Genomic DNA, 14,802 nt, shown 5'->3' with positions numbered 1-14,802 from the left:
GAGAGAATGTACACATAGACTACGGAGTGAAGGATGTATCAAATTGCGCAACACGACAGCCCTGCTCAGCTCCTACCCGGGTCAGGGGGGAAATGACATTTTCCTGTTCACAGTGTCATAGTATAATAAATTTGCTTGGCTATGCAACACATCCACTGCCTTTTATTCCTCAAAGAATAAAATCAAACTTTTATTATTATCAGCTCCCAAAATGTGAAAGCTTGCCTGGTGCCCTTTCCCTGCTCTTTGCAAAGTAAAATTGTTTGGGAGAATATTCAAATCTCCAGATGGTTGTCTTTACTTCAAGAAATGGTTTGGAGAACTTGACAGAGGACAGGCTGGAATCCAGAAGAAAATGAGACCAAATTTCCATGTGCCCTCACTAACACTTTTGGAAAACACAAGACATCCATGGCTCCACACAGAGGAGAGACAGCAGGCATGTCTGGAGCAGGTCTCCAGGAGCCTTCCCTGTGCCAGCCTGCCTTTTGGATTTTCCCTCACACCTGCTGGAGGGTCTGGGCCAGCCAGATCAGCCTCCCCAGCAACCCCTACCCACACCATCTTGTCTCTTCTTTCGACTATTTTCTTTGCATCCTGAAACTTGTTGTTTGGGTGAAAGAATGCCTACTTGCTTCCTAATCTGCATCATTGCTCCTAACAGCCTCTCCCAGCCCTATCCATTCTGAGTTCTACATGATCATTTAGGGTTAAACAGAAAGGTCCTCTTCCTATGCAGTTCCTTGAACTCTGCCTCAAGCACAAGGAAGAGTACCTCTTGGGATTTGGGGCATCAATTCTAATGGGCACTGGAGATCACATTTGATAAAACACCCTATGTTTGCATAACCTGGTTTTAGAAGAAAATCTCAGTAAAATCTTAAAGAGATACACTCCAGCCAAATTTCCATCCAGTTTGACAAAGGGATCACAATAACCAACCTATCAGCTCATAGATGTATTTGTTTTGGTCCCCAGTGCTGCTGCTGCTGCTGCTGCTGCTGCTGCTGTTGACAATGAATTTGGATGACTTAAGTGGGATAGGCACCCTCCACTTCTCTAGACTCCCCACTCCCAGTCAGCCAGCCCATTTCACACGTTTATTTCCATTACCTGCCCGGTCCCTGCAAACTACTGAGTCTGCTCTACCTCACTTAGGTGCCAAGATTTAGCAGTTGATACAGCACCCTCTGACGTAGAAGGGTTTGGGAGGTGTTACCACTTCTGTCAGCCTTACTCTGCTCGGGAAAGTACTCAGGTAAGAAGTCTTTGGGGACCTGGGACAGCAGCTTATAAACAGCACCTTCACATTTATGAGCACAGGTAGACATATAAACACACACACACCTTTAGTATGCAGAGTCTATTTGTACAAGAACACACCAGAATCACTGACACAGACAACTGGCTGGGAAGGGAGAACAGTGAGAAGTAACCATGGTCTTCCCTCTAGGTGGTTGCTGTACCTTTTGGCAGGTGTCACACAAATGATAACTATCCATTATCTGAACCTTAAGAGCCCACATGGAGAGCTTCCTCCCAGCTCTAAAACTTCATCTGAGATTTTAGGGCACAGCTGAAATGCTTCCTTCTCACTTCATCTTTCCCAGCCCACCCACTCAAAGACATTAGCTTCCTCTCTGTGCTCTCGATCCACTCGTTAGCCCTTTACAGGAATGCTGCTGCCCAGCTCACTGGCACCGAGTTCTTGAAGTGGGGGGCAGGATGCTACTTATTTAGATGTGTAGAGATAGTAACAATATTGGGGGTGGCTACTGGGGATTGAACTCAGGGACATTCAACCATTGAGCCACATCCCCAGCCCTATTTTGTATTTTATTTAGAGACACAGTCTCACTGAGTTGCTTGGTGCCTCGCTTTTGCTGAGGCTGGCTTTGAATTCTCAATTCTCCTGCCTCAGCCTCCCAAGCTGCTGGGATTATAGGCGGCACCATGGTGCCCGGCTGATATTAACAATATTTTGCTAAACAGAATCCACCTCCCCACCCATTCCCAAGTTTGAGACCACAAAATACTTTTCACCTAATTTACCTTTAGAAAGATGGGCAGGTGAGGAGTCACTCGGGGGTATTCCCTCCACAGGTCCTCCCATCCCCTGAGCAGGTAGTGCTGCCTACAGAACATTCTATTATAATAGAAATGCTCTCCCCAAGTGATATCCAATATACTAGCTGTTCACCATAGGTGGATACGAAGAATTTGAAATGAGGATAGCATAAAGGAAGAACTGAATTTTTAACTTTGTATGATTTAAATTCACTTAGACTTAAAGAGTCACCTCTGGATCACGTCTACTGAATCAGATGGCTCAGTTCTAGAACCTTCTTCCTTTAGGGACAGGCTTACCCACTGAACAATATAATCCTAAGCAGGTTTGATTTTTAAACCATTAAATGGAAAGCAAAGCCAACAAAGTATTTGTTTCTAAAGTAAAAACTCGGTTTATTCACGACATAATACACAAGAGGCAAAGTGTTTCACATCATAGACTTCACTTCCAAATCCTTGGAATGTTCTTTTCTTTGGCTTAAAGGAGAGAATGGATGGGAAAGCCAGGCAATGCTTAGGCAACTAAAGGAAGGTGGGGGCCAAGGCTACCATTATCTTCACACGAGGAGACAGGGGTCTGTTAGTCGCAAGCTGATCCTCTAAAACGTTAGGTGGGAGCACAGGGGGCGCCGTTTCTGGGCGTTCCCACCCTGCTGCGCTTCAGTCATCTCCACCACACAGGTACAGCAGTGCCTTCTGGTAGTCGCCCTTGGTGTCTTGCTACAAGTGGCCATGGAGAAAAGAGAAATACTGTATCAGGAAAAAGACCCAAGTCCCCAGTAACCTGCAAGCAGCCCTGGAGCGCAGCAGAGCCTCTCCCAAGACACAGGGAGGTTTCTGCAGGTCCTTCCTGCATGAGACACTAGAGGGTCACAGCTCTGTCAGGCCCTCTGGGAGCGTGGCTGGAAAAGGTACGTGGGAGACTTCTAAGCCCTAGGGCAGAGAGAAGAGCTAGTTGCTCCTCCTGCAGTGAAGTCCTGCAAATAGTCCCCCTGTGCCTCCTGTGCCCTGACCCTCCCACAGAGGACCGGGGACCATTCCACCCCTCTGCTGTGTCATGGACTCTTAAGTCACAAGGAAGTGTGCTGGTGAGGTGATGAAACAATTACTAAGAGTCTAACTGGTCCCTCAACTTTAAACATATGCCCTAAGAAGCCTGGGTCAACCAAACCCACCTCAAAATATATCCTTAGTGATCACACACACGCCTTTGGAAATTTCAGAATCTTTTAGAAAGGGGAATGGCAAAGCTTATCTCGATGAGGCACCATGGCACCATGTGAATGAGATCACTTCTTTATGCCAATGTTCCATCACTCCAGGATGGACACAGACTAAACTGATTAAAGAGATGGAAGTGCCGAGTGACTAAATGCTGTCCAGGTTTTCTGAGAATTTTTCAAGAAATAGAAATACAACAAAATATAAAATTTAATTGGTCATCGAAGTTTCTTTAGGATGTCACCAACCCTTGTAGGATCATCCTCATGAACACCAATTATCGTTGTAGAGTAACATATGGGAAACATAAAATACTGGCCTGTTTCTACAGAATCCAGGACAAATCATAAAGGGTACAAAGTGAATTCCTGATATTTGGAGACAAACATCTCCCCAGGGACTTAGAAAAAAAGAAAAATCATATTCTTCCACTGTTCTGGGTGGCTAGCTGCCTAGGGATCACAGACCCTCTTGATGACCAGGCAGGGCCAACCTAACACCATGGGCCTTACCTGGATGTAGTAGTACAGGGACTTGCCATACTTCCTCTTGAATTCAGACCTAATTTTCAACATGTCCACTTCACTGCGGGATACCATGATTCTAATCAGGACCTTATCACGAGTCCCTTTGCCCTGAAAGTGAAGTTGATATTCCAAGTTAAATCCCCCAACAATGTTATCAATTAAAAATACCTAATATGTTTTCTGGCATGCTCCTGCTTCTTGAGGTTGCCCTATAAGACTAAAAACACAATCATGAAACTCTTCCCTCCAGAAAAATGACCATCTTGGAATTCCAAACACCAAGATTTAATCACCACAAAACTTACACTGTCCATTTAATAAATAAATGTCTATGGAGCACCTATTCTTGCAAAGCTCAGCTCAAGAAGCCTGCACCTTTATGTACCTAACAAAAGGTTGCTCTTGGGGGCTTAGAGAGGACTTGACAACACATCTTTTTATGGTTGTGTGTCGGTGTGAATGGTACAAGCAATACGGACCTAAGTGTACTTCCAGAGCCTCAGGCTAAGAGCATCAAGGAAGGGGTCACATCTGACCTGGTACTCAAGTAGAAATGGCAGAGAAGCAGCATGGACAAGGTGCTCCAGGAAGAAGCAGCAAAGGCCTGGAGGCATGGCTACACGGCATGTCCCAGGCATGAAAAATGTGTTGGGTTTGTGGGAAGAGATGGTTAGCTGAGGGAGAGTTTCAGGGCTGGCTTTGGAGTTAGAGGTGCAGATCTGCTGCGTAACTTCAAGCAGACTGAGGTTCTGTGGGCTCCAGTACCCTCATCTTTAAAAAACATAAGCCTTGCAGGGTTTGTGGTCGGGATTTAAGGGGAAGTAAGGGGCACAAAGGCTATGGCATAGGGGGTGCTCACTACTACTCCCATCCTCGCCTGTCTTTCCTCTGGAGGTAACAGAAGAAAATCACTGAACCACACTGGCAGGAATCAGAGCACCACCACCTAGCACTTCCTCCCTCCAGGGGCACTTATTTTCTCCCTGAACCCAATCACATGTTCAGGCAGTTCCAAGAACATGGATTTGTGCTTTTCTCACCTGTCAAATGTAACCACAGCTGATTAGATCCAGACACTGGGATCCCTCCCTCCATCCATCCACCAGTCAAGGAGACAGTTTAGGGCACAAAATGAGAGTCTAGTGTGGGAACATGGGCTTGCTGGCCAGTTGCCCTTACCTTCATGGAGTCGTACAGCCGATCAGCAAAGTACAGGGGCTTGTTCTGAATGCACTGAACTGTGGAGAGAAGACAGGTGTCAGAGGTGCAGAGCTCATCTCACCTGCGCCAGGAGGAAATGATGACCTGACCCGGGGAACCCACCAGAAATGACCTGAGGCAGCAGGCAGGGGCTGCAGGATGCAAAAGGTTAAGGGACACTGGAATCCTCTGATATACTAAGTTCCACTCTGGTTTTCAACCAGGGCACCCTGAGTGCTGCAGAAACCCAAGCACACATGTGAGTTTCTCCACCACAACCCCCTCTTCTCTTGCCCGAGTCCCCCTGGCAACTCTCTGTTCTACCAATTTAAGCCCTTCTTCAGTTTTGTATCCTTCTATGAATAGAATTAAGATTTCAAAACTATTCAAATCATGTATAGAAATTCATGAATTTCTTTTTTTTTTAATGAATTTCTAAATTCACTTAAGAGGATGGCCGTTCATTCCCCCCAATTCCATACTGTCCACTGAAAGCTGATGTCCACTAGGGATGGGTGGGCTAAACTTGCTTACCCAGGTTCAGGAAAGCATTTTCCAGGTCTCCTTTGACCTCCTTCTTGATGCTCTCCAACATGTCATAAGGGCTGTAGCTCTTATACCTATCAAATACTAAGGAAAAGCAGCAAATTGTCATCCTGTCAGAGTCACTCGTCAAGGCTACAACGTCACCCACATAGCTATGCACCATGATAAAAAAGAATGTGATGATCACAGGTGGTGTCTTGGGCAGCTAGAGGTTGCCCTCATGGACCAGAGCCAACCTTGCACCAGTCTACTGTAGAGCAGCAGGTCATGCACCTGTCCCATATGGCACTTCCCAGGTCACAGATTGTACCAGGTCCATCTTCCCTGAGTGGAACCCTTTCCATCTGGAAGCCTTGAGAAGCATTACAAAGCATCCAGCCAAGCACTCTATTTCAACAAATATGTCAAGATAAAATGGTCCTCAAACAAAAAAGGGAAGCAAACCAAGTGCCAAACATGGAAACCATTTGGAAGAGAGAAGACTCCAGAATGACAGAAAGGCAAATGGACTTGGTGAAAGAAAACTGGAGAGCCTATGGGAGTGCCAAGTAGCGAGTGAGCCTTATTCTTGCAGACCTGAGCCCCAGCATGGATACCACCCAGCCCAACCCAGAGCCCCAAGGTGTCAAGACCTCCTCGGCACAGCACCCACCTTTCTGGAGGTGGCACACACTCCGCTCAGTCATGATGCTGATCCACTTGGGAACATCGGTTCCTTTCCTCTTCACTCCAGCATCATAGAGATCCTACGAGCATAGCCAACAAGGAAAAGTTAACTACATGATCCCAAAAAAGGTCAAAAGAAATGTCATGTTAATTCAGTGCCAAATGAGAAAGGGTGACTGCCCTGCACACTTGGCCAAAAATGTACCATTTAGGTCTTAATCACAAGCCATCTTCATTAGGCACAGACAGATACAAAATAAGACTCGAGCTCGTGACAAGGTCAGTGCTGTGCACATCTCCTTCCAAGAACACGAAGGGAAAGGCTGAGAGCTTTTTATATAAAGAGGGACTGAGACATTAGACTCGTACAAAGAAGGCAGCCCCATCCAAGCTTCTCAGAACCTCAGGAAGTGATGGAGCAGAAAAGGAGTCAGTCCAATCTGATTTTTCAATTTTGGGGAAAATTTAAGGGTTGTAAGTAAAGCTAAGAATGACCAGAAAGTGAGGAAGAAAGGCTTCTACAAGGAGAGATATTCATTCATTGATTCTCCCATCATCTACGAAACCCAGTTTCTATTATTGATTTAAAACTCTTCTCTAACTCTTGCTAAACATGCTGCCCAGAATGTTTTAAATTGTAAAACTAAAATAAAATTTAAATTAAAATTTTTTCTGCAACTTTCATGGCACACTTTGAGATAACAGTTGACCTTCTGGATAAAGCAAATAGTTTAGAGGAACATACATGGCTTCACTTTTAGTTCTCAGAGATTATGGCCAAGTTCTTTTCAGCCAGAAAAGGAAGACAGGACTGCTGTTCTTCTCTGCTCCTGATCACAGCACAGCAGAAAGCCTCCCCATCCCGGGTCTTGCTTTCGCCTCTCTCTGCTTCCCCACACACTCTGTTGGTGTGCATGGCCAAATCCCACCCCACAAAATCTGATGCTTCTAGACAAGCGAAGCCTGAATGAGGGTGAGTGAATCAACCACCAATCTGGTAATTAACACCAGCATTAAAGGAAATACCTCCTAATAAATACTGTTCCCAGAAAGCAAAGAAGAAACATACTCTCAGACTGCTGTGGGTTTAAAACATGACCACAAATTCTTTCAAATTCCTCCCTTCCACAGGTGGAAGTAAATTCTCTAGCTAGTGACTGTAAGCTAGACTCAGGAACTCACTTTTTAAAAAAAAATACTTTTAGTTGTATAAATAAAAGGTATTGTAATAAAAAAGGCAATAAAATAAAGGTAAATACCTTTATTTTATTTATTGATTGATTTTTTATTGTTAATGTGGTGCTGAGAATCAATCTCAGTGCCTCACCCATGCTATCTTAAAAGCACTGAGCCGCAACCCTAGCCCCTCAGGAACTCACTTCTAATGAATAAAGTACGACAGAAGGGGCAGTTTGTGACTCCTGACACTGGGTTACGAAAGGTACTGGGGCTTCCTCCTTGCTCTCACTCTTGATCACTCATTCTGGAGAAAGCCAGCTGCATGTTGTGAAGCCACTCAAGCTACCCTCAGGAGAGGCCCAGGGGGAGAGATGCTAAGGCCTCTTGCCAATAGTCACATGGGCTAGTCATTTGGGAAAGAGATCCCCCTGAGCCAGTTAAGCCCTCAGGTGACCATGGCCCTGGCCAACATTTCATCTGCAACTTCACAAGAGACCCTGAGCCTGAATCATGTGGCCGAGCCACTCCCTAATTCCCGACCCACAGAAACTGAGAGATAATAACTGTTGTTGTTTTTCATCACTAAGTTTGGAGACCATTTGCAACACAGAAAACAGATGACTATACAGATTCTCCAGAGATTTATAAGAAAATAGGAATTCAAACCACAGAGTTTTGTATTTACCCGGGCATCTTGGTCGATCAGTTCATAATCGATGACAGAGCCATCCTCTGCTCTTCTACCCTGGGGTGGGGGGGAAATAAGAACATCAAATCTATTCCTTTGTGTATTTTAAAACTGAAAATGTTTGCCCCCCAACCTGTGCAAGTCACTATTTAATTTCCTAGACTAGCACCCACTTATCATTTTTCTTTTCACTTTGAGTCTAGACAAGACCAAGGAGAGTGAGGTGGTCCAGGTGGTGAAATAGCTGCTACACCTCACCTTCCTTGGCCCCCTCAGTACCCAGACCTGGCTGTGCACCTTATGGGATCCCCATCCCCACTCCCTGAGAAGAGCTGAAGACATTTAATCCTTTCCTTCAGAGACCTTGCAATCTGAATGGAGAAATAAGTATGGAACAAATGGTAAGATGACACCCTCGAGCACTCAGATGACATAAAATGCAAAAGAAAGAAGAATCCTTCCAGAGACCTGTGTCAGTAGGTCTGGGAATAATGGGGTGGGGCTGGAGCTGAACCCTGAATGATGAGTAAGAGGAGATGGGAAGCCATTCTCCACAAAAGGGACAGCATCAGTAAGGGCAGAGCAGAGTTAGGGAGAAGCCCAGTGGTGAGGATGAAGGTGGAGAGGGCCAGGGTGAGGGCAGCTGGGAGTCTGGATTTGATGCAACAGAAACAGGTTTTGATCAGCAGAGTAAGATGGAGAAGGTGAGTTACACAAAGCTCCGAGGATGGTGGTACACAGTGTGGTGGTGGACGAAGAGGAGAGCCAGGGAGCTGTTATAATAATGGAGATGAGAGTGGGCCAGGGTGCAGCACACGAATCAGTCATTTGCCATCGGGGTTCCTAGAGAAAAGAATTTCCCTCTTTCCCCTGACGCGGGCATTAAGTGGCACACAGTCAGAACTTAAGATTCACAGGGGAAGCACCTTTCATTCACGTTAATGTGTGGCCGTTAGCCACCAGTTCCACAAAGACAGCCCCATCCCAGACAAAGGACCACATGGGTAAGCGTTCTCATTAAGAAGTGGGAAGTGAGAGATACAGAGGGTCACTTCCAATGAGCCTGTGTGACCACAGATAGAGGCAAAGTGACCTTCCCTAAGTCACACAGAGAAGCTTGGCACATAAATCCAGGCCAGAACTTGAGAACTGCCTATTCCTCCCTGGCCCCCGAAGTCCAGTTGTCCATGCGGTTTCTCAGGATAAGAAATCCTATTATCCAAAAATGACAACTCTGCAGCGACAGTGCAAACCCACTGTCGGAAATGCAGCAGAATTTCTGATGCAGGCACAGAGGATTTAGTTAATTTGCTCTCAAGTATAAAATGAGGTATGTGACTTGCCTAGGGAGGAAGCAAGGCCAGTGAAATAAACCCAGAAACCCACCTTTGCGAGGGCAACCATCAGCTTGCGGAAGTCACCAGATGTGTCGGAAACAATGTCCTTCTCCAGATCGGTCTTGTACACTTTGAAAACAACACATCTAGTTTGATGCTTTCTGCCTGTGCAGCCAACCAGTCTCCCACTCCAATTAACCCCCACAGCGACTAAGCCTCAAAAAGCAGGAACAGCTGTGTCAGCATGGAGGCACCTGTGCTCCCGAACCCTAAACCAGGGGTGGACTCTTGAGAATGATGCTGGCCCCCATGACATCAGGGCTAGAGTTGTCAGTGACAAGGGACAAACAGGTCTAAATCAAGTCAGGGTTCCTCAGGGCTCACTTTGATCAGGGAATCTTTTATACTGAAATATAGTATCAATATAAAGTATGTTATTTATTCTACCCACTGCCTCCTAGGTTGCTAGGTGCACACTGGATCAGGGGTCTCTTGCAATAAGTCTTCAGTTACCCATAGTCCAGAGTTGGGAACCTCTTGAACAGAGAGAATAGATAGAGCCCAATACACAGCATATGTACATAGTACTTTCTTCTTCTCCCTATCAAATCTTTTTTAGAAATAATTTTTTCTCCCCTTTTCCTGCTATCTATTCTTTTGCAAAAGTTCTATTAAAATGAAATAATCAAAACAGGCAGCAAGGAGATGGAGGAGAGGGGCCAGGACCACATCCAGCCTCACCAGGAAGGCCAACATGGCAGCTCACAATCTTGGCAACCCCCTCCCAAACACTGACCCAGGTGGCCATGAGGGAGTCATAGGAACTGGGCTGAGAGGCTAGATCACAGAAATAAGGCCACTCACTTTCCTTGTAGACTCTGTTGATTTCCTGGAGCTCCTGGTTGGTCCTTGAGCAGATGATCTCGATGAGGGAGTCCTCGTCAGTTCCCAGCCCCTGTGAACCAAGAAGCGCAGACGTCAGCAGTCTTCCTCCTCACTGGCCTGCTTCTCTGATCTCCATCAGGTAAACTTCAAACATGGATGGATCTGTCAGCATTCTCCTTTCCACATGCCTACAGAGCAACCTGTACTATATTCTTCAACAAAAAATGGCATTTTTCTATTCTTTTAAAAAATGCTTCTCCAGAGCACAAGATGGCATGAGTGGCATGTTTAACTAGGCTAAAAATTTTAAAAAGTGTGTGGGAATAGATAGTAATGGAATACACCAAAACATTAAAAGTGGTGTCCTTTTGATGACGGGTTGAAAAAATAACTCTTTCTTCTTCCTAGTTTTCTTTACTTTTTAATTTCTATAATAACCACTCACTACTTTAATAAATGGGAAAAAAACTATCTTCATTAAACAATGCTTCTCACTAATCTAAAATAAAGGAATATAGAAGTTTTATGTTGTCGTTTGTGGACACCATTGGTAGATTAGAATGAGTCTTCCTGCCAGAAAAAGGTATAGAGAAGATAAAATTTTTAACTTCTCTTCTTTGAAATGTAAAATTGGGTTAATATTAAAAATTTCATTCTTGTACTTCCATTTTTGCTTGATTATTATGCACTCTTCGGGCATTTTAGAGAAGCAAAAGAAAATAATGAAGTGCCAAATAAACCTAGACACCAACACTTTATTAAGGAATAAGAATTTTATGAGTGATGTATTCAAATTTAATATATACACTTTTGAGTGTGCCAGATAGCTTGAAAGGACTCAATGAAACATGTATTTCAAAGCTGGCTTCATGATCAAAGTCAAGATTTAATAATCAGGATTCTCTAATACTTGTCTTTCCGAATATGGAAATATCACTTTGAACTAAGTAGAATTACAACTGTTTAAAATGTAAATCAATTATAAGGTGTTAATACAATAAGAAACTTACTTATCCACACGAAAAATGTGTCAGCTATTAATTAAACTTATTAGGGTTTATATGCCCTTGAAAAAGTAGTATGTATAATCTAAGCTAAGCCTCAGGTGAATGGTTAATTTTGAATTTTATTCTTAATCTAATCTTTGGGCCAATGGCTCTTCTTCCAGAGCTCTTATCATGATTTGTAGAGGTTCCGGCAAAGCCAAGAATCCTTCCCTTGTTAGCAAAAGGTCCACGCCACATTCTGCGTAGATGCTGTGAAATGACTACTGGGTGTCTTTGAATATTACGGGGAGGGGCAATTTTCAGTCTCAAGGATGACTGAAATATAATCTAAAAGTAAGTCATGTGCTGAAAGAAATGCTGTACCCCAACACTGTGAAAGGAAAGATAGGCGAGTAATGAAAGGTTTGTTTCCTTTCACAATGATATGTCAGTGTTAATATCTGAGAAATTTCAAAGTGTTTTGATCTCTACATTTGAAGGTGACCTTGGTAATTTCCAGAACTTAGCCCAAGTTTTCCCCAGATTGCCTACAATTTCTGTCACAAAGGCAACTGTAACATATGGCAGATACTGCCACTGGTTTTGCCAGAAGTCAAAACAGACTTTTTTTTTTTTTAAGCATAGTTCAGTTAATGTCACTTCAAACTTTATGGATTTCACAGAGGTACTCAACTATGATAGCTAATGGAAGAACTGGCCCAAGGTCAAAGATTTAGCAATTAAAGCACCTTTCATTGGGTCCAATTACATAGATTACAACAGTGACAGACAGCTTGAACAGGTCTGTTTCAAGTCACAAAAACCTAGTAATAGATACTAGTAAAATCACAGGAATCACAACTAAATGGATTCTTGATGAAAATACAATGACCTGATCTGTTGATGGTCAGAAGAAACCTTGGAGAGGCCATCCAAAGCTCCAAAGGTCCTAAGCCTCAGTGTGCAGGAGAGCTGTCTTATCAAGCCCTATCACTAAGTGGTGTTGACATGTCATCATTCTTGATTATACCTTCCCTGCAGTGTAAAGGGCTAAGAAAACTCAGAGCAAGTCCACTTAAATAAACTAAGCATAGCTTGAGCTAAGCTTCACGAAGAACTGAAAGAAGAAAAGGATTTAACAATAGATCTCGAAGCATAGATACTAGTAAAAGTATCTATGAAGTCTGAGCTATGAAGTCTGGGGGCCCTGGAAATGCTCCGCGTGCAAAACAGCCTCAGCCTTGAGGGGCTCTCTGGGAAAGGATGGCAACTGAACTGTGACATTAGCCAGGGTGACAGGCTTCCAGCTCGGTCTGTTCATAATTCAGAAACAGTGGCATCACAGAAAATACACTCAGACTTAGAATAAAAAATCAGAACTAAGGCATTCCCCAGCTGCAGAGGATTTTCCCAGTTGTATCAGCAGGGGGCAGTATCAGATTACTCAAAGTGTTGCAAACACACTGAAAAGGGTCCATGTGCTTTGCTGTAGCATACATTGGTGCATTACACTTAAATATTTGGTACCTTAGGGATACACAAAATTCAGGGGGGTTAAAACCTTGAATTTTTGAGAATTTACCTAAATTTCCAAGTTCAAAACAACTTTGAAAAACATAAGAGAAAACATCACTAAAAGACTTTGAACTAAACACAAATACCATTCGCAACCTGAAACCACCCCTCACGTGCACTATGCTGTTCTGATTTTGTCAGAACTTGGAACAAACAATGGGACATGACAGGGAGAAGGGCAGAGGAAGAGACACCCACAAGTGCATGGGCAGAATTTGCAAGCTCTGCTTAACAAAAGCTACAAGTTCTTTTTTCTCCTTAATATCACAACATATCTTTCTTGAGGAAGTGTAATCAAGGAAGTAGTTTTCCCAAATGGTATTCCAATCGCCCAGGTGCCGAGTCGTAGCAGCTGGTAACTGACTTCTCAGCATCATGAAATTTCTTTGCAGTCTTAAAAAAAGTAAGTGAAATATTTTTGGTACAAATCCTGAAACTTATAGCTTCAGTTCATTAAAAAAAAAAAAATCCCAAATGAGAATTCAACAAAACTGAAAATCACCTAATTACACTCAAATAGCTGTAATTCACAAATATTAATGGCAGATTTGACAGAGCTAACATCTCACACGTGTTTACCTTCATGGATGCTTTCAGCTCGGAAGCATCATACTGAGCAGGTGTCTTCAATAGGCCCAAAATCACCGTCTCCAGGTGGCCAGATAAGGCTGATTTCAGTGCTGATGCAAGTTCCTTTAGAAAAACAGCAATCACATAGTAAATGTGGTTGGTAACCAATATTCACTTTAGAACTGGAGAGTAAAAATGAAAGTAAGAGGACTAAAGTTTGTAGAGCAGGTTATAAGCCTCTGAGCACTCTGGGGTCTTAGGTCAAACTCCCTCTACCCATCAGACCCAGATGCCAGAACCCTAGTTATCAGGTTTTACTGTAATGAAATCCATTAAGACCCAAGCCTTCTCCTCTAATCATGAAAAGGGAACTGGAATGGCATGCTATTCCTCCTAAAGCTTCAGGAGTAAGAGCAGAGGGCAGGAGAGGGACATTAGGGATATATGCATGTTTATAAATGTCACAGAGGAGCCCATTTATCTATACATTTAATGAGTTCATGATTAGGATAAAAAAAAAAACCCACAACACACAAAAATTAAACAAAAAGAAAAGAGCTCTGAGCATGAAGGCACCATAATATACTCAAGCATGTCAACACCCTGTGGAAGACAAGGCAGGTTCTGGTGTGAGGCCCCTGACAGGAAGGAGCTGGGCAGAGTGGAGAGCCTGCTGGGGAGGGAGTTCTTGTGACCTGCCAAGATCCTGCAGCAGACGGTTTTTCCACAGCTGTTCCAGGGGTGGTGCCTCAAAACCTCCAGAAGAACCACAGGCCCCAACGTGGCAGCAGTGGGTTTATGAAATTTCCCTGTGCAAAACATTTCATCTGATACTGAGGAAACACCAACTTGTCCATACTGAATCAGGATGGTGTTGACTGAGATGGTGGGAACTAAACCCCCAGACTTCCCTTGACATGCCTGCTGTGTATTGTTTCTTGATCGTGTGTCACCAAGAACATGTGATTTTAAGTCAGAGATCTGAGGCAGCACCTAATTCAATATGGTTTTTAAAGATGCGTTCTCAGGGGATTAAACATTCTACAAATCCTGGGCAGTGGGCCATGGTTATCTCTACCATTTTAATTCTCTTTCTTTTCATTATTTTCCTTTTTCTCTCCCTACTTTCTTTCCCTCCTGCTTTCCAGTGGCACCCACAGAATCGATTGATGTTCAGCCCCTGGAGGTACCTGCAAGCTCTACAAGGTGATGTGCAGCCTGCTTCAGATTATCTTCTCAAACCATTCACAGATGCCAAGAATGTTAGAATTGACATGGATCTGAGAAATCCTCAGAACCTTTGGCCACCTACTTTCTCCTGCTTCCCAATGTGCTAAGAACACAAAGCTGCA

At 43.8% G+C, this 14,802-nt stretch overlaps 1 protein-coding gene across 1 annotated transcript in view; it reads right to left on the bottom strand.

Moving 5' to 3' along the window:
• Positions 1-2,438: 2,438 nt before the first annotated feature.
• Positions 2,439-14,802, bottom strand: part of Anxa2 (annexin A2) — a 39,830-nt gene continuing 27,466 nt past the window's right edge. Inside the window, exons 5-13 of the mRNA XM_047538535.1 lie at positions 13,460-13,573; positions 10,299-10,389; positions 9,484-9,563; positions 8,095-8,154; positions 6,217-6,310; positions 5,553-5,648; positions 4,998-5,056; positions 3,804-3,926; positions 2,439-2,790 (exon numbers count right to left, since the gene is read on the bottom strand). Coding sequence (XP_047394491.1) covers positions 2,731-2,790; positions 3,804-3,926; positions 4,998-5,056; positions 5,553-5,648; positions 6,217-6,310; positions 8,095-8,154; positions 9,484-9,563; positions 10,299-10,389; positions 13,460-13,573 — 777 coding nt within the window. The 3' untranslated portion in view covers positions 2,439-2,730. The remainder of the gene's footprint in view (positions 2,791-3,803; positions 3,927-4,997; positions 5,057-5,552; positions 5,649-6,216; positions 6,311-8,094; positions 8,155-9,483; positions 9,564-10,298; positions 10,390-13,459; positions 13,574-14,802) is intronic.

This window comes from Sciurus carolinensis, chromosome 2 (assembly GCF_902686445.1).
Source record: "Sciurus carolinensis chromosome 2, mSciCar1.2, whole genome shotgun sequence".
Taxonomy (NCBI): Eukaryota; Metazoa; Chordata; class Mammalia; order Rodentia; family Sciuridae; genus Sciurus; species Sciurus carolinensis.
Note: the sequence above shows the minus strand (reverse complement) of the source record. Positions and strands in the feature narration are given on the sequence as shown.